The following is a 20177-nucleotide window of genomic DNA, read 5'->3' as shown; positions in this document are numbered from 1 at the left end:
AGTTGGACCAGCCAATTGTAACAAAAAAATCCAGTAAGGAGGAAAGCATGAGCAAGGATTTATGTGGGAATCACAGTTTATATGTGTAGGAAGTAAGAGAGACTCTAATGAAGGAGACCCCTATTGAAGATGAGGAAAGAACAGATGCTAGGAAGACGACGGAGGAATTTGTTGTCGAGGATAATGAGACTCTTGCTGTTGTGCTTGTCTAAATTTCCGTTGGAGAGCAACTACATCAATTATGGTTTTGGCTTGCAGAGCAGTTTGAATCCCTCTCTATTATTGGAGATGAGAAGGTGGAAGGTGTGACAAGGCAATTGGAATTAATTCTGATAGTTACAGGAAAGGGGTGGATGGCCAAACTGAGTGTTGCAACAAATCCTAGTATTGTTGTTTTTGGAGAAAAAGACATGAAAAGGCAAAAGAAAATGAGAATACAAGATAAGCACAAGAAAAGACGAAGAAGAAATCAGATTGTTAAGGCTGGAATAAGTTGAGGAGTGGGGTCAATAGCTGTCAATTCTTGGGGACAAGAATTGTTTGAAGGGGTGAGAATTGTCACGACCCTAAGGAACCTCAAGGATATATTAGTAATACATTTCATGTGTTTTCCTTATTAGTTGCATTAATTGCATTTTTTTTTTTTGTTGTTAGCATCTTCAATTGTAAGCCTATAATAGGCTTGAGTAGTTAGAGGAAGTCAGCTTAATGAATGATTTGATGAATTCTCTCATTTTCCCTCTCCTAATACCCCTAGTTCTCTCTCTCGTCTTTCTCCCTTTTTCCTCAATTCTGCCCGGTCTGTTCTTTCCCTCCCTTTCTACCCTATCTTCCTTTAATTCTTACCAAATTCCTTCCTGAACCCTAGGCAAATCCTAGGGTCGTAACACAATGGTTGCATGGTTGAGACCCATGAACATCAAGGCATTGAGGGGGTTCTTGGGGTTGACAACATACTATAGAAGATTTGTGAAGCACTATGGAATCATAAGTAGGCCCTTAATTGAGTTGTTGAAGAAGGATGGGTTTAAATGGGTTGAAACAACTTTTGTGCAGTTGAAGGAGGCTATGAGCAAGGCACCAATTATGGGATTACCTAACTTTAGTAAACCTTTCACCTTAGAGACAGATGCTTGTAGCACCGGAGTTGGGGCGGTTTTGATGCAGGAAGAAAGGCCCTTGGCATACCTCAGAGCCTTACCCCCCACGCACATAGGGATGAGTATCTACGAGAAAGAACTATTGGTTGCCCTAATGGGTGTGAAGAAATGGAGACACTGCCTAGAGGGGGGTTAATTCATAATTAAAACAGATCATGAAAGTTTAAAATTTCATAACAGAGGCTCCATACGCACTTGTGGAAGAAGGGGATTGTTAAACTAATGGGTTCGGACTATGTTATATAGTACAGGAAGGGAAGAGAGAATATAGCAGCTGATGCTCTATCCATATGCCATGAAGAGGGGTCCTCAGTTGCTATTATAGTTATAACCCCTAATTGGTATCAAGAGGTGGTGACCAGTTATGAAGGAGATGAGAAGGTTAAGGAATTGTTGGAAAAACTGATATTGGATCCTAATGGAAGGCTAGGGTATACACTTACCAAAGGGGTAATTCGATATCATGGGAGACTGATGATTGGGGATTGTGAGCCACTTAAGAAGAAAATATTGCATTCACTCCATGAATCTCCCTTGAGAGGGCACTCGGGAATCCAAAACACATATTATAAGGTGAAACAACTTTTCTATTGGCCCCAACTCAAGAAGTTTGTGACAGACTTTGTAATGGCATGTGACACGTGGAAGAGGTGCAAATATGAGATTGTAGCCTACCCTGGCTTGTTGCAACCCCTAGTTATGCATAGGCGTGGGTTAGTGCGTATGGATTTTATAGAAGGGTTACCTAAATCTGAGGGCAAGGATAGTATCATGCTAGTGGTAGATCGATTCACAAAGTTTGCACATTTCTTAAGCCTCACTCACCCCTATACCGCACAGGAATTGACAAGGATTTTTTTGGATCAAGTGGTGAAGTTACATGGGACCTGCCAATCCATAATATATTATAGAGAAGATATTTACCAGCATGCTTTGGTAGGATGTTATGTACTTGCTTGATGAATTATATTCGGGAATAAGGGAGGGTAGCATAGCCAAGGTGCACATGCCTGGCGTGAAGGAGGTTAGATGGTTATTTGTTTTTGGCGGGAAGGCTCCCACATGACTCTAGAGATTAGTATAAATATGAACTGATCTCACCTGATGAAAGGCATGCAATGAACTGTTATCATTCTGGAATTCTCTCTCAAATTCTCCTACACTTTCCTCTTCTCCTTCCAGTAGAAACAACTGCTTCTTACACTAATGGCTAGGGAAGTACTTGTCTCCACACCTGAAGCATGAGTCTAGCTTGTCTCTTTTGATCTATTAGCCTATCTCCTTGTGTTTTAGGAGCTGGTAGGGTTAGGCTCCTGACCCCTTGCATCCTGACCCCTTGCACCCCTTTGATAACTTCCTTCCCAAGGTTCTTACCCACAGGTGACAACACATTGTGTGTTCCACCCCTATTCAACAACCTCTGCTTCCTCATTAGTGCCTCTATTGTCAACTCGTGTAATCTTGCACTCTCTGCTGCATGCTTGAGGGTTTTAGGTTGTAGTACTTTCACCATTGGTCTCAACTCCTCACTTAAACCACTTATGAAGCTTGAAACGAAATAAGCTTTAGTGAGGTAGGGGTTGTGGTTAACCATCAATGCTTTAAGTTCTTCAAACCTATGTTGGTACTACAACACTGATCCCCCTTGCTGGATCTTGTTGAATTCCTCCACAATGTCTGTCATACCTTTGTTTTCGAACCTCACATAATTCTTCTATAAATTAGGCCCACTGACACCCTTCCTTCACCTTGGACCATCCCTGGTACCAATCATCTCCCGCATCATTGAGGTAGGCCGCAGCCAAGGCCACCTTCTGTTGATCCAGGACCCCATACCAATCAAAGATCCTTGCACACCGCCTAATCCACCATTTGGGACTATTCCCATCAAACATGGGATATCCAATTCTGGCATAGGAAACCCTGGGTGATTATGCCCCCTAATTCCTTCCTCCCTCAGTCCCACTACATTCTCTCTTATTTCCACTGGATTATCTCCAATTTCGGATGTTCCAAGCCTCCTTTGATTCATCCTTTGTCCGGGAAGAATCGGGTCAGACCTCTCCCTAGGAGGAAAGTCAAGGGAAAGCCTGACCAAATATTGTCGTGCAAACATTACCATGTTCCCCTGCAATTGCTCCATGATCTAAATTCCCACCTCCTCACAGATCTAAGTGACTGTCCCATCCAGCTTTCGATCGATGGAAATGATTGCTTCATGGTTGCGGTTGGATCTGAGCTCCAATTGATCCACTCTTGCCTGCAAATTAGCTGCTGTAGAGTCGAATTGTTACAGCTGTAGCTCCATGTTCTTCATTCGTGTTCCCTTAGCTATTTGCCTAAATTCACTGTGATCTGATTCGGCCTAGATCGAGCTCTGATACCAAATTGTCAGGTCTTAGAGATTTGATAAGGAATCCTCAAGAATTCCGTAGAGAATTCTAGAGAATCGATAGGGAGAGGAGAGAAATGAGAGACGAGAGAGAAAAAGAGAATTCCAGAATGATAATAGTTCATTGCATGCCTTTCATTGGGTGAGATCAGTTCATATTTATACTGATCTCCCCAGTCACATGGGAGCCTTCCCTCCAAAAACAAATAATCGTCTAACCTCCCTCACGCCAAGCATGTGCACCTTGGCTATGCTACCCTCGCTTATTCCCGAATACAATTCATCAAGAAAGTACATAACACAGGAGTTGATGTGATCATTGGGAATTAAACTCAAAATGTCTATAGCTTATCACCCTCAAACGGATGCGTAGACGGAGAGGGTGAATTAGTTTGCAGAGACTTACTTGCATTGCCTCTACTTCCTTCATCCTAAGAGCTAGTACAAGTGAATATCACTCGCACAGTGGTGGTATAATTCCAGCCACCATAGCTCAATCAAAAGGTTCCTGTTTGAAGCTTTATTTGGTTACAAACCCCCACTACTTCTTGCAGTGGGGGAGCATACTACAGTTGCTATAGTTGAGTCCTACCTTGAGTAGAGGCAACAGGTCCTACAACAACTTAAGAAAGAGTTAGTCATGGCTCAAAATCACATGAAGCAATTTGTAGACCGAAGGAGAAGTGAAAGGGAGTTCACAGTGGGGGAGGAAGTCTACTTAAAACTCAGGCCTTCTCATCTTAAGGCTCTCACACAAGGACAAGGGCAGGTGTCTAAATTGAGCCCACAGTACTATGGGCCTTTTCCTATACTGGCCAAGGTGGGAAATGTGGCTTATAAGCTTCAGTTACCAAAAGATTCACAAATCCATCCGGTTTTTCATGTTTCCTTTCTCAAGAGATCCGTAGGAGTGCAGTAGGTAAACCCTATTTTACCCCAAGTCACTAAGGAAGTTGATGCTACTATGGGGCTGAGTGCAATGGTATAGTAGACTGGAGGGTCATATACAAGCAGGGAGCCCTTATCATAATAGTATTAGTGAAGTGGTCTAACCTTCACCCCGATAATAATACTTGGGAGTATCTCCCTAATCTACTTAGACAATTCCCGCAAGCTGCTAGCCTACTTAGCATTTCTTGAGGGCAAGAAAATTTTCAAGCAGGGGGGAATTTGTTATGTTCTAACAGCTGAGGTGATTTACATGTGAGGGTAGTTATAGATGATGTGACTTGTACCTAGAGAAGGCTATATACATTTGTACTCTTTTCGGTTTTGGTTGTATTTGAGGTGCGAGGATTTAGTATATAAGGGATTGATCCTATCTACCTAGAGGCATCTGGAAATTCAATTGAAATTTGTCTGAATTCTCTCTCTCTTCATTTCCCTCTCTGTTTCTCTCCATTCTCTTACGGAATTCTCTCAGATCAACATTCGATCAGTGAGAATTAAGTGTCAGATACATTTATAGGAAAAAAAAAAATAAGTGTCAGATCAGAGATCTGACAAGAGTTCAACTTACTTTTGCTGTCGAATTAAGATGGGATGGACTTCCCATTGAATAGCTCAACAAAAGTTGCCTAGGTTACTTTGTAGAAGATGGTTTGTGACACTTTTGTTGAGTTTTTCAATGATAAATTCTACCTTCACTATTTTGACTACAGAAGCAAGTGAATTTCTTCTATTGAAGCAAGGTAGCATGTTAATGGCCAAGTACAAGACCAAGCGTTGGGCGATTGATTATTTATACGTGGTATCTTGAGACTTAGCCCTATCCTACATCATTTAGAATGAACAAAAAATATATTCAATCCATGCTTTACCTACAACCAATCGTCATCGCTACAACCACCTAAACCACAATTCTTCTTTCTCTGTTCAGACAAACATAACCCTAATCTCCTTCCTAGTCAATAGTGAGGTGCCATTGATCTAGCCGCCAAAGCTGCAATCCTTTTTCCATATTCTACTCTGTTTGTCTTTACCTAATCTTCTCTCTATTTGTAGCCTTCTTTGAACAAACAAACCTCGTGTCCCTCTTTGTTTACAGCCACTCATAACAAATAAGAGAGTAATAAAGGTGTAGACCGGGTGGAAGCACAGTGGTCAGAGGACTGCTCTTCATCTTTCCACCCTAAATTGAACAATCGGGTCACTCCTAAATCCAACAATAGGACCATTTCAGGTAAAGCCCTAGTTGACCATGCCAGGTCGATAGACCATCACGTATGGAGTAGGGTGAGAGTTGTTGGTTGCAATGGTTCCACAAAAAAGGTGGCAATAGAGCATGTGGTAGCAATACCAATCTGAGAGTAATAGAGGTGTAGAGAAGAAGCACAGGGGCTACCCTCAGGTAACCACGTCAAAGAGGTCCTACTACCACCATATTGACCAGGCCTGTCAGGATCCTAGGATGTATAAGGGTTTACGATAGGGTTGAGTATAGCAGATTATTCCTCAGGAGTAGTAATTAAGTCTGTTGTGTTGTTAGGGTAGTTATCTTGTAATCTGTTGAGTTGTTGTAGTAGCTATATAAAGCCACTAGGCTGTTGTAGTGGGGGATATGCAGAAAATATCAATTGAAACATTTGTTCTACTCTCTCCCAAACTCCCTCTCCCCCCCTCTCGGACCTGTCTCCTCTTCCCCTCAGCTTCTGTTCCTATCTTTTCCCTTCTGATTCTCTCTAATTCTCCCTCTCTTCTCTCCTGTTTTCCCTTTCTTTCACCAATTCTGCCCTAATTCTTCCTAAAATTGGCCCTAATTCTCTGTTGAAACCACCTAGGGTCATGACACAGGCCCTGTCATGTGCCACTGCAGATTTTTATTGCTGCTGCAAGCTTTATTGCCATCTTTGTGGATCCATTGCAACCTAACAGCTCTCCCCCTACTCCATATGTGTTGATCTATTGATCTGAAATATTGCAGCCTATTGTCTGAGATTGCAGTAGCCCAGCCAGCCCATCAGATTAACCCCCCCACCCTCCTCCTCCTCCTCCTCTCTCCTCAAAACACACGCACAAAAAAAAAAAAAAAAAAAATGAAAAACGTGAGCTGATCTTGCAGCCCAGTGTACATCAATTCAATTCTAGTTTGTTCTCAATAGAGGTGCAGTGCTCTACTAGAAGCTTGATTAGTTTTACTTATTGTATAGTTTTTTTTTTTTTTGAAAAATGTGAGCTCAATATATTAAAAAAGTATAGAAGATGTACATCAAAGACATGGAACAAGAGAGTTCCAAACAAAATTATACCGACCAAAACACCCCCGCCCCCAACACAAGCCATTAGGGGACAATGGCAACCCAAAACTGACATTAAAGCCAACAAGCCTAGAAGAGGGAGAAGAACCTAGTGGCCCAGACCAGAGGCTGACATGATAACTTGATCCATTGAGTAAGGAAAAGATGGCTCCACAGCCCTCACCCAAGCGACTAACCTAGCAAGCACCAAGTTAAAGATATCAATTGCACCCGACTCTCGATCTTTGAAAATTAGCCTATTCCGCCCCAGCCATATTGTCCATAGCGCCGAATAAAAGAGAGACTTCCACACCTTCCTTTGAACTTTATCTCAAGCAAAGAAATCCCACTGCTCAAAAAGGCCCCCAACCGATCTTGGACAAACCCACTCAAAGCCTCACCAACTAAAGATTTGCTGCCACAAGCACAAAACAGCCTCGCAATGGACGAAGAGGTGGTCCGCAGACTCCGGGGCAGAGCCACAGAAGACGCAAAGCAGATCATCCCCTTGCAAGATTCCTTTCCTACCCAGGTTATCCTTCGTGTTAATTTTACCCCAAATGACCAGCCACACAAACAACTCCACTTTTGAAGGAGCTAAGCTGCCCAAAACACAAGCTGCCACTGAATTAATATGAGGAACATTGGAACCAAACATAAGGGAGCATTTGATGAACAGCCTTCTTCCATCTAGCAATCTACCATTTCCGGCCTTAACCGCCCTTTCAGCCTCCGTATCTGACTTGTACCGCACGAATCCAAACCGGTGGTCTATACCTGGCCTTACTTTACTTTGTCTATACCTGGCCTTACTTTACTAGGAATGAACACGTCCATAAGGCAGCCAAAATCTGAGAACAGCTTGTAAAGGGATCCCCTCGACGAGTTCAAACCAATGTTGTCCACAAACAGGGTCTTTAGTTTGCTCCTTCACTCGACTGATTGCGGAACTGCCCTCCCCATTGGAACTGACAGGCCGCCTGATGGATACCGAGCACCAGAGAAAGCAGACATGATGAAAGAAAATGCCGTCAGACAAGAAGGAGATGGCAAACTGGCCGCGAGAGAGATGGACAATGGACGCGTGAAAGATGACCAACGGACGCAAGGGAGACGATCGTTGGACACGAGAGAGGATGGCCAACACACGCCAGGCCGAGAGGAGATGGTCGTCGGACGCAAAGAGAAATCGACCAGCGGAAAAGGATGGCAACTGTTTAGGTTTGTTTTAATTTCTCATAACTCGGGAAAAAGAATTGCAAAAAAAAAAAAAAAAAAGAATTACCCTGCTTGTTGCTCCTCAAGCATATTTAATTTAAATTTCATACTTCTAGCTAGTGTGCTCCTTGGTAAGTTTATATCATTTGTATTTATTTTGCAATTTGAGTCTTCTCAGCATCACATGTACAGCATCTACCATGGTCCATAACAAAGCCAAGAAGATTTCTTCCACCCACCCACAGATATCCCTTACAAAAGAAAAAAAAGGTTTTCTGATCAGTTGGCGGATATCTTCAAACAGTTAGGTAGGTAGACTGTAAGAGGCAATTTAACTAAGTCTCACCATGTTTGTAGACATTGGGTCTCTCTTGGACTGCAGGTGTCATTTGGATTTATGGATGGCTTAATGGAATAAATTTCAGTCGGTTTTAGATCTGGGTACAGATTTTGCACCAGAACAAAAGGGTGTAAAGCTCTACATTTTCTTCAATTGGATGCAGCAACTGAACAGGAAAATCACAGAGAGACTCTGGCAGATGCTGCAGCTGAAGCCTTTTAGCTCTGACAAGGGCTCTGGGGATGATTTAACAAAGCAAACAAAGACTTTGATGATTTTTGTGATTGGTTAAACCAATAATGGTAAAATGTTGTGGTTACAGTAATAGAGGTTGTGAAAGGTTGTGAAGTTTATCCGACTGCATTGGGGAAGAATTGCTGTGAACAGTTTGGCATGAAGGATATGATTCTGTGTTGTTGTGGTATTATACTGGCTGCATAGGAGAATCCAAATCTTCTATCCAATCACAAATAATCTAAATTTGAATAATTCCTCCTCTGGTGAGGTATTTATTCACAAAATTTTATGAAATCCAAAAATCAAACAAAAGAAGGAAACAATATCGCAACACCTTAATTTTTAACTGTTAAGAACAAAACATAAAGTTCCTAATACTCTGCATTTTCTAAATATCTAAAATCCTAAAATAATTAAGGTTCTAAAATACTTAAAAACTCCAAATTTTCACTAAACCTAGACTTCAAAACAAAGTGATGTTCTTTTGGCCGAGTAGGAAGAGCTTTAATTATCAAAGCAGAAAATAATGTTGTTGAAAGGCCTTAATTGGACATCAAACAGTGAAGTAATGGGTAAGGGGATATGAAGTTATTGTGTTTTATGGTTGTTTGATCAAACAGTGATAGTAGGATGGGTGGAAAAGCGAAGTATTGGTTGTTGCTCCTGCACTGGCAGAGATGATCAAAATGCTCATTTCTCTTTCTCTGCTCATGAACATTGCATAACCATGTGAATTAGAATAAGGTTGTTGCTTCAGCGGAGAGTGGAAGCTATTATGAAAGTTTTCTTAGTGGTTGTTTTGTTGTTTTCTTCCAATTGTTACATTATATCTATTTTGCACTATTTTCTTCTTTTCCTTTTTTATGTTTTCCCCCCTCCTGATGTTGGTCTTTTCTCTAAAGGGTCTACTATCCTTCCTCCTTTAGTACTACCTATATGTTCTCTAAGGGGCTTGTAGTAAGAAATAAGATACAGGTCTACTTATTACCAATGTTATTACAGGCAGATGAAAATATAAAATATTGACTTACCTGGAAAGAAAGGACTATTAGCAGGGGAAAGTACATTTCTTTCTTCAATTAGTCAGGTTATTGCGCAACAACAAAGCTGGATTTCTTATTGTCTCAGAGTTGATAATGTATCAAACTTGTAAGTTCCTCCTGGGAAATTCCCTTGACATGTAAAAGTTAACTTATTCTCCTTCTGCAGCTGGGCAAGAAAGGTTCAGAACACTAACTAGTTCTTATTATAGAGGAGCTCAGGGAATAATAATGGGTAAGTTCCTTTTCTTTACGAATTTTAATTTTGATATATGTGCCTTCAGTATTACTCATTATCTGATAAAATCCTTCAAAAGTTTTGTTCACATGGACCTCAACATTTCATGCTTGGTTATGACAATTCCATTAGCCCCTTATATTTATTCCTATTCCACTGGGGTTGGTTAATTATTTAGTAACAAACTTTCCAAGTTTGCAATTTGTAAATAACTTTTGAAGTTTTGACTCAAGGATTCTCATCAAGAAGTGAACTGGTTAAGAGAAGTAAACTGCTTACGCGCGAAGATGTGTATGTGTTGCTTTTAGACCATGGATGGGTTATGTGGGTTATTCCTAATTTGATTCATGTGACTCTGGAGTCTGGCTACGAACTTTTTGACAATATCCTTTTTAACATATTCTATTTGTTTTTCAATTATCAGAAAATCTCACTTTAACACATTTGTCTTTGAGTTGGTTTCTTTAGTCTGTATTGGGATTCATGGAGGGTTTTTCTTTTAGATAATCTATATTTGTGAAGGTTAAGTTTTTTAATTATTGAGTTATCTTTTGTGCAGGTTTCTTTTGTCCCTAGTCTCTGCATCTTGTTGAAATTTTGTATTTTTGTTTAACATAAGAAAATTGTTTGTTTTATTGTGTCATTTTACTAGGCAACCTCCTGTACTTCCTATATAACTTTTGCTCCCTAAGTGATCTTACCTCAAGTATACAGCCAGTTCTTTTATTTTATTTTACTTTCTATTTCTTTTTGGTACTTCGTCTCCTGATCTTAGAGTCTTGGAACTTCTCACATAGTCAGGAAGATCTAATTGTGTTGGGAATTGGAACAGTTTATGACGTAACACGGCGAGAAACATTTACGAATCTAGCTGATGTGTGGGCTAAAGAAATTGATCTCTACTCAACAAATCAAGATTGCATCAAAATGCTTGTTGGCAACAAGGTTGATAAGGTACAGAAAAGTGTTTGGAGTTATTTCTAACCTAGGTGCCACAAAAAATTAATTTCAGTGGCTATGATGCTACAGTATGTTGCAGTTGTTTTTGAGGACTGGTTTTAGGTTGTTTTCTGTTCCTTTGTGAGATGGTATGATGAGTTTCTGGATTGCAACTCTTACCTTTTTATTTGACAGGAAAGTGAGAGAATTGTCACGAAGAAAGAGGGAATTGACTTTGCTAGGGAATATGGATGTCTTTTCATTGAATGCAGTGCAAAAACTCGGTCCAATGTGGAGCAATGCTTCGAGGAACTGGTTCTGAAGGTATTTTCATTTTTTCTACCACGTTTGATTTTTTGTTTTTTTTAAAGTGATTATCTACTGATCACACACCATTGTTTGAACTGTTGGATGTGCTTTGTCTGATTGGGTCACTCATAACCAATGCAATTCGTCACATCACCTCTGAGGATTGGTATTTTTGTAATAATAGGCATTCGTAGTCATAGTAGTGGATGCTGCAACACATTCTGTGAGATTGAAGAATTATATTTATGTTTATTCAAGTAACTTACTAATATTTCCATGAGTAACTGTTACAGCACTATCCATTGGTCTCATAATATTATGGCATGCCATCACATTTCTGATTGTGGGTGTATTTAGAATCTGTATTCATATTTTTTTGTTTGTATATGAAAATTGCACTAGAGAAGATGAAATTGCCTTTAAGGCTGCTGCAATGGTAATACATATAAGAGCATGTTCATGATTTTATTACATGATGATACATACTCATCTATCATGTTGATGAGATGAGCTTGTCGGCGTGCAGATTTTGGATACACCTAGTCTCTTGGCGGAGGGCTCAACTGGCGTCAAGAAGAACATCTTCAGACAAAAACCTCCCGAATCTGACGCCTCAACCAGTGGGTGTTGCTGAAAGTCATATGTTGTCCTTACGCTTTGTACCTGTTAACTTGCCTTTGTTCTGTTTGTTTGACCCAAAAAACGCCTCTTTATAAGCATTAAGCAACCAAGTCTTTGAACAAAAATATGTAAATTTAGTCTAAAATCTCTTAAGATATGTTTCATATATGTACGTCTCTCTTTGATCATTCTCCATTCTTTTTTGTCTTACCTACCAGTTTTTTATGAAGGCAAATGTCACCTGCAAATGTTGAATACTTGTAATGTAAACAAGGGCACGGCCCAGTGCTTGTACAAAATACACGAAGGGTGTTTTGCATAACACAATAGCTTTTTATAAGGTTAGTAGTACCAAAAAGTCACGTTTTCGAATTTTGACAATTTTATATAATATTTTTAATTTTGGAAAGAGTTGTCTAATTTTTAAAATTAGTTATAATTTTAGTCAATGTTGAAATTAATTTTGATTGACGTGTGGTTTTGTTTAGGTGTCATGTCACTTGATATTTAATTTATTTTTTTAATTTATTTTATTAATTTTTAAAAAAAAATATTCTATCTTCTTTTCTCTGCCATGACTACCTCCTCTGTCATGGCTGCTTCTTGTCTTGCCTCATTGTCACCTAATTACCTCATCGTCTCTTTTTTATTTTGCACCAATTAATTAACACACACAATAATATATATTTATATACATACACAACATATATTATATACACACACACATACATAAATATTTACACATAACAATATTTATATATACAAACACAATAATATGTATACACAACAAAATATACAGTGATCGACGATAGAGGGGGCAACCGACAATTGATTGAGCGGGCGGTGGGGGGTGATGGCGATGCTAGCGAGAGGGTGAAAGAGAGAGATCGGTGATGAAATTCGACAACCTTCGTCGGAGAAGTCCGATCAAATTTCTCCAATCGAACTTCTCTATATGACCTTTATTATCAGACTTTTTCGATCGAATTTTTATAGCCTTCATTGTCGGACTTCTCCGATTGAACTCCTACATTCTTCATTATCAGACTTCTACGGTTTTCATTATCGGATTTCTTCATCATTAGACTTTTTTGATCGGACTTCTCTGGTTTTCATTATCAGACTTCTACGGCCTTCATTATCGGGCTTCTCCGATCGGACTTCTATAGTTTTCATTATCGGACTTCTTTGATCAGACTTTTCCGACTTTCATTATCGAACTTTTTTCGATAGGACTTTTTCGGCCTTTATTATTAGACTTTTTCTTATAGGACTTCTTTGACCTTCATTATCAGACTTCTACAACCTTCATTATCAGATTTCTCCAATCAGATTTTTCTGATCGGACTTATCCGGCCTTCGATATCGGACTTCTACGACCTTCATTATCGGGTTTCTTCGATCGGACTTCTATAGTCTTCATTATCGGGCTTCTTCGATCGGACTTCTATAGTCTTCATTATCGGACTTCTTTGATCGGACTTTTTCGACTTTTATTATCAGACTTTTTTCGATTAGACTTTTCCGGCCTTCATTATTGGACTTTTTCTGATAGGACTTCTTTGACCTTCATTATCAGACTTCTACAACCTTCATTATTAGATTTCTCCAATCAGATTTTTCTGATCGGACTTATCCGACCTTCGTTATCGAACTTCTACGGCCTTCATTATTGGATTTCTCCGATCGGACTTTTCTAGCCGAAGTCTGATCTTCGATGAAGTCCAATCGGACTTCAGATCAGACTTCATTGTCTCTTTCACCTTCCCACTCTCTCTCTCCTTCCCTGCAGCATCGCCGTCATCCCCTATTGTTGCTCGATCTGTCGTCTGTCACCCCCTGTTGTCGTCAACCATTGTATATTTTGCTCTGTGTGTGTATATATATATATATATTGTTGTGTGTGTATATGTTTCTGTGTGTGTATATATAAATATATATATGTTGTGTGTATGTTAACTAATTCATGTAAAGTAGAGAAAAGGTGATGAGGTAAGAAGGCGTTGGGCAGCTACGAGGTAAGGCAAGAAACGACCATGGTAGAGAAGAAATGAGGCAGCAATGACAGAGGAGAGAAAAGATAGCATTTTTCTTCAAAAAAAAAAAAATAATAAATAAATAAATTAAATTTCAAGTGACATGCCACCTGGGCAAAGTAACACACCGATCAAAATTGATTTCAATATTAACTAAAATTGCAACTAATTTTAGAAATTGGGTTTTTCTTGCCAAAATTAAAAGCATTAGATAAAAAAAACCAAAATCAAAAACATTTTGACTTTTTGGTGATAATAGCCCCTTTTTATACCATACATCCTTTATTTTTTACAGCAAATCTTTGTATTGTACAAATACGTTTTAACATTGTACAGAATACCTTTTGCATTTGCATTGTACATGGTATTGTTGCCCTTAAAAGAGTAGCATAGGATTTTTATATATTTTTATTTTTCATTTAAGTTAAAGACTGATGGAATTGAAGATGATAAAAGAGTGGTTAATGCAGGGGGGGGGTTTAAAATCATATTAGGTATGTATTTAATCCCAACTAGGCTTTAGTTGAGTTCGCGGGCGGGGGTTTTACTCATTAATGGTTAACGAAGATGAAAGAGGCATTATGTGCTCGCGTGGCCCTCTCAGTTGAATAATAATAGGAGAAAAGGGGGAAGGGGCTGTTAGCACTGCACTTTATTAATGTTGGTGGTTTGGAGGCTGCTCTCATCATTCCAAGGAATTGTATTTATTTATTTATGACATTGGTGAGGGGAAACTGTTTAAACTGTCTACAGCAACGTTACTGGTAAGATTCCTCTATTATGATCTCAACATCGATTGATTTGTTTATATACATATATATAAACATTTACATTAAAAAATATTTAAAGTCAATAGTGTTATATTTATCACGAGAAATTATTATATTTGCAGAGGGACAGAGAGGAAAAAAGGGCAGGGTGTCCCCTCCCCTCCCCCTTAAGGAAGGACACACTATCATCTCTCAATTTAATATTTTGTATTTGTTTTGATAATTTTGCCATTCTTTTCCTCTTCTTCTCTAAAAACATTTTCATTAAAAAGATAAAAATTATTAAAAATTTAATGTTATAATCATATTTACTTTCTTTTTATGACGAGTTTAATGAGTTCTTAAACTCAAACTGGTAAAGTGTCAAATTTTAGTATTGAAAAAAATATTAAATGTTAAATGTAACCGATAAAAAGCTAATGCCCATGCCTAAGCCTAAATGAATTTAAAAACCAATTCAATTGACCTTATAAACCTCTAAACAAAATAAAGGTAGCCGTAGCCCCTTTTCCAACCAACCCCCCATCCTTAGATATAAGGTCTTCATTTCACCTTCAAACTTCACACATCTCTACTGCCTCACTCTCCATATGTTTAATTACATTTTCGGCATACCCAACAGTCTATTTATTTATTTATTTACTTTCTTGTCCTCCTTCCCTTCGAAACATATGTAACTTTCCAAACACAACCACCTTGAGCCATATCGAAAATTCAGTTAACAAAAGCCATAACCAGCCAGCCATTACACCACCATCTACAAGATACAAACCCCAGCACCCGCAGGAAGGAACCCACATATAAACAAACTTCACAGGTATTGATTGTCAGTTCAGCCCACAAAGCAGAGCAGCCAAATCCAAATGCAACATGTACAGGAGGAACAAACTTGCAAGATTTTTACCCACGTTTCTTCACTCAGACAGCAGGGTGAGGCAGCATGCTGGCTGCGCGGAGCCCTTGTACAGAGCAGGCACAATGCACCGAGGTTAAGTTCAGGCAGCCGCTTATGATGAGAGAATGTCTTCCCGGGCAGGTATGAAGCGCAGGGAAGGAGTCGCACACGGCCTGGACAGCCGGAGGGGTGAGGGCCGTGCACTGGCTGATGTTGAGGTTCACAAGCCCTTCCTTCTCTTGATACCTGTTTTCCACGGACTCCCACATTTCTGGGTGCTTGTTCCGTACTCGGCTTTGAGCCAGTGAATACATAGCTCTATCCGTGATGTTTCGGCAGTAGTACAGGTCGAGGGACCTCAGATGAGGGCAATTGTTTGCCAAAGCAATAACACTTTCATCTGCAATGAGATGTCAAACATGAGGTGAGATCAGTACCAATGGAAGGAGAATCATCATGACGAACCCTGACTTAGATCTAGCAATATTGGGGTTAAAACAGGTTCGGCCAGAGCCAGTTGGAAGACTCGTCATGGTTCTCATCCATATCTTTGTATATGCAGAGTGGATGCCAGTTCTCCCCTGTAGACTTATAATCAATCAGAGTAAAAAATCTGAATCTGAATTAATCAGTCGAAACCTGTTGATGACTTGTAGCACCACAGTCCAAAGCAGGGCATAAATCACTAAGGAGACCATTTCACAGCATCCATAATAAATTTTAGCGGGCACAATCACAATAGATTTTAGTACAAGTATAGGATTTGATTTCGTGACTGTGCCTAGGTGTCATACCCTCTACCTCAATACCAAGGTGCGGGGATATATACAACAGTTCAAAAACTAGATATGGTAAGTCAACCAGTTATGACATAACATTATTTACCTTGAATCCATGTGAATGGACCATCTATTAACTATACTGTCAATTTTTACTTCAATCATCCAGGGGAATCATATCCTTGCCAAATTCTCATATTCTTATCACATCCACGAGAAATATCCATCCTTACCGTTGTAATATCCCGGTGTACATGGATAAGACAAGAGTCCACATAACACTGGTTTAACAATTTGTAGTGTTGGCTGGTACTCTTTCATTTATGCTAATCGTTCATCTGGATGTATTATTCTACAGATACTTCTATTCTTGCAAAATTCTCATTAAACTATCTATATCCCAGTGTCTAAAAGGGGACCAGCCATACTGAGGTTCCATTCAGTCTACGAATATCAAGCAAAAAGGGTTATGATTTGTGTAAGGAACTAAATGAATCTGCATATCTCACATTAAAACAACAGTCCGTTTGCTTTCAGATACACAATGATTTCGTCCAAACCAGACTAAAGGGTGGCTACAGTGAGGAAATTAATTACATAACGCATTCGAATTTGGTAAGTATATTACCCGACGATGAATTGCAAAGGAAACCATGCTCATCAAATGTGTAGGTTTACGGATTTTCTGAGCCATAGACCCAGCCTAAATAGTAATTCATTGTGTTGCCTAAACCAAACAAAGATGTGTAAAATAGTTTTTGTCATGAGAATTTCTTCTGTATTTATCCATTCACTCTTTTTTTTTTTTTATAGAGGTTCTGGAATACCAACTAATTGGGAGAGGGATACCTGTTATTAGACTACAGCAACAAAGGTCAAGGGCTCGCAGATCTGGGCATCCATATGCCAAACTCATTACTCCTGCATCACTGACATACTCGCACCATCCCAGGTTCAAGGACTGCAACTGACTGCAGTTGTATCCGATAACCTACATACAATAGCTTCACAAGTTCACTTGCCAAGGCTAAAATGAGAAAATAACAAGCTCCAACTCCTTACCTTCAGTGCCTTGTCAGATGCAGCTCTAGAACATCCACAAAGATTTAAGTATTTTAATTTTCGGCAAAATCCAGCCAAATACGAGATAGACGTATCACTGAAGGAAGAACACCCGCTAATGTTGAGTTTTATAAGATTTGGACAACCACGAGCCAGAGCAAACAGAGAGCGATCAGTAACCTTGAAGCTCTTGCTAAGGTCCAAATCCTGCAGGTCATGACAGTAATTCGCAATAGCCTCAACAGCATCATCTTTAAGCTGCGAAAAATCCTGCCGCAGAATCAGAGTCTGCAGTTTTGTGAACTTAGGAGCAAGAGATAGAACCAAGTTGTTCATATTGTTCTTGCACCTGCCGAAAAGGAAAAAGAAAGAAAAATCGATTAGCAGGATCCAGCCAACTGGTAAAGGTAAGTTATCAAGGTAACATGAATAACAATTTTTCTTGACAAAAGATAGCATTTCAAACTATGAACATTTACCCAAGTTAGCTTCATTTTGGCCTATAGATTTTATCATATTGTTTATATTGTCTCATCAATTTCTCAAGTAGAAGAAGTTAAAGACACCAATTTTTTATTTTTTTTTTTTCATATATTGGGCGTGGTGTCTGAAATATTCTGCTAATGCTAATCAGAAATTCTCACACAAAAAGTATTTCATTTGATGTACTAATTGGAAAAAAGAGAAAGAAGGATGCTAACTAAGAACAAGAACAATCTGAACGCTCAACTTCAGAATACATAAAGGTTTATGCAAATCGCAGGGAGAGCACAAAATATCAAGCAATCTACTATCTGTACCGATGGAAATTGGCCGCCTTATTCTCTTGACAAATAGAATCAGAATAACCAGTATACTGACGAACAAACTAATTCAAATATTACCACAACACATTTACAAACAGGCACAAAAAGAGGGGAACAAGATGATACCATGAGAGGGAGAGGTGGGTAAGTCCCCAGCAAATGGCATCTCTCCACCCACTGCAGACTCCTGCGGCAACAATGACGGTTTGATCATCGACAAGCGAGACGATTCGCAGCAAGAGCTCCATGGGAATGTCCTTCCACTCGGCGATCGCCCCACCGCCTAACATCTTAGCTACCCCAATATCACCACCACTACCAGCAAACACCATTAGCTCCTCAAAGCACAATCCCAAGTCCTCAGTCCTAAATCCCTCTGCCCCAATCATTTACTCTTCCATATATATATATATATATATATAAATATATATTTATATAACTTCCAATACGAAATACCTCTTTCTTGTTTTTTCGTTTTTCAAATTCCAGCCCCCCAAAACTCACCTTTGTTTCTGTCATCAAAGTTACAGAGATGAAGTCAGAAGGGGAAACAAACAGATAGAGCACAGAATTCCCAACTAGCAAAACAACAAGTTAATACCCATCAATCTCTCAATAAATCATATAGAGTCTGCAGAGTTACATAACACGGTAATCAACATTAAGGAAACTAAAAAATTCCCAGAAATTTCTCCGTATCGCATATGATCATAGCAGATTTGCAACTCTACAAATCCCAGACCTCGACGAATTTAGACTTCCCAAAGATAAAGGGAGACAATTCATTCTCATTTTTTTACCAAAAAGACAGATTGTCACTTGCCCACAACATGATCAGAGGCATCTATACCCTGATAAACATACATATACACAGCTAGAAATACACACACATGAATACATAAATAGACAGATACATGGACAGGTACCTAGAGTGACCCTTGGCCGGGATGGGACGACGGTTATGGTTTCCTCAAGTCCTAGAAGCTGTCAAAGTGAAGGTTTTGAAGAAGAAATAAGGAGAGTAGAGAGAGAGAGAGAGAGAGAGAGAGAGAGAGAGAGACTTACGGAGAGAGAAATGGACGACGCGTAGGAAGCCACGTGTTAGGTAGTTTAAGAAGGAAGCGGTAGGACCCAAGAGGAGGTCTGGCAGTAAGGGGATTTCCGTCTGGAGATGATGAGTGGTGGAGATTCAATCAATCAAACAAATCTGAAATTTCAAAAGAAAAAGGAAAAAGGAGGAAGGAAGAAGAGAGAATATAGGTGACGAGGGAGTTCTGAAAGTTCCCATCTTTTTTTTTTTTTGTTTAAAATCGAAGCCGCACCGAAGTGGGGACGTTCCCAGGGGGTCGGCCCCTCCCCTCGCAACTGTGTTTCCACCATTGTTTGATATTTTCCCTATTATATATTATATTCATTTTTGCCATTAGGATAAATTCATATTTTTACTTATATGTTTTTTATTATTTTAATTATATTTTTATATTTATATTTTTAAATCAATTTAACTCTTATATTTTGATATTTTTGTGTGATATTTTTTTTTATTATTTTAATTACACCTCTATGATAAGGGAAAATACTATTGGGTCCATAATTACTTCAATATCACAGAAATATGGCCATTGGCAGTAGTGTTACGTGTCCACTGATGAGATACTCTGTTGACGTCATCTTACCCGAGTCTGTAGGAGACACGTGGCAGATGCAAATCACCACACTAGCTAGTTTGTTACTCGACGAGGATTCTCCAGATTCCTCGGGATCAACCATCCCACCGAAGATCATGGAGATGGAAACTACCCCGAACTCCTCGGAGGTGATTATGGAGTCCATATCGGTAGGATCCCAGCTCCGCGAAGAGGGGGATAAGGATCCCGGTAATTTGAAAGATGATCCTTACCTTAGCAGGAGGATAAAAGGGAGATGACCAACAACGCATAAGGGATCAGATCTTTTTCTCTCTCTCTCTCTCTACTCTAAAATCGCACTCTTTTGTGTTAAAGGTATTTCGGTAATCTGACTTAAACGTCGGAGGGATACCGAGAGAGTTGTTAGAACGAGAGGTGCTATGACACACACCAAGAGGGGGGGTGAATTGG

The 20177-nt window shown here is 39.4% G+C and overlaps 2 protein-coding genes across 7 annotated transcripts in view; one reads left to right on the top strand and one right to left on the bottom strand.

The window, feature by feature from the left end:
* LOC127799483 (ras-related protein RABC1) overlaps nt 1–11918 on the top strand; it is a 33712-nt gene extending 21794 nt beyond the window's left edge. For all 3 annotated transcript variants that reach the window (XM_052333551.1, XM_052333553.1, XM_052333550.1), the window contains 4 exons: nt 9793–9858; nt 10694–10815; nt 10996–11124; nt 11636–11918. In XM_052333551.1, the coding sequence (XP_052189511.1) occupies nt 9793–9858; nt 10694–10815; nt 10996–11124; nt 11636–11743 (425 nt within the window). In that variant the 3' untranslated portion in view covers nt 11744–11918. The remainder of the gene's footprint in view (nt 1–9792; nt 9859–10693; nt 10816–10995; nt 11125–11635) is intronic.
* A 3048-nt stretch (nt 11919–14966) lies between these two features.
* On the bottom strand, nt 14967–19116 carry LOC127800550 (F-box protein SKP2A-like). Of its 4 annotated transcripts, XM_052335229.1 has the most exons (6): nt 19005–19113; nt 18535–18590; nt 18205–18444; nt 17273–17621; nt 17060–17201; nt 14967–15831 (listed from the first exon to the last, which is right to left on the bottom strand). In XM_052335229.1, exons 3-6 carry the CDS (start codon nt 18408–18410, stop codon nt 15455–15457), a joined length of 1074 nt encoding a protein of 357 aa, XP_052191189.1. In that variant the 5' UTR covers nt 18411–18444; nt 18535–18590; nt 19005–19113; the 3' UTR covers nt 14967–15454. The 4 variants fall into 4 exon arrangements, with proteins under 4 accessions (XP_052191189.1, XP_052191186.1, XP_052191188.1 ...); XM_052335226.1 differs by having other exon boundaries at nt 18205–18590; nt 19005–19116; XM_052335228.1 differs by lacking the exon at nt 19005–19113 and adding an exon at nt 18680–18953 and having other exon boundaries at nt 18205–18590.
* Between the last annotated feature and the right edge of the window lie 1061 nt (nt 19117–20177).

Source organism: Diospyros lotus, chromosome 4 (assembly GCF_014633365.1).
Source record: "Diospyros lotus cultivar Yz01 chromosome 4, ASM1463336v1, whole genome shotgun sequence".
NCBI lineage: Eukaryota > Viridiplantae > Streptophyta > Magnoliopsida > Ericales > Ebenaceae > Diospyros > Diospyros lotus.
Note: the sequence above shows the minus strand (reverse complement) of the source record. Positions and strands in the feature narration are given on the sequence as shown.

Bases quoted from the DNA above. Each gene is read 5' to 3' on its own strand.
- LOC127800550 (XM_052335226.1), bottom strand. From the start codon at position 18,467: ATGATTGGGGCAGAGGGATTTAGGACTGAGGACTTGGGATTGTGCTTT. The intron at 17,202-17,272 runs GTAAGGAGTTGG...TATTGTATGTAG, and splicing joins CATCTGACAAGGCACTGAAG to GTTATCGGATACAACTGCAG. The intron at 15,832-17,059 runs GTATCCCTCTCC...ATCTCATTGCAG, and splicing joins TTGCTGTAGTCTAATAACAG to ATGAAAGTGTTATTGCTTTG.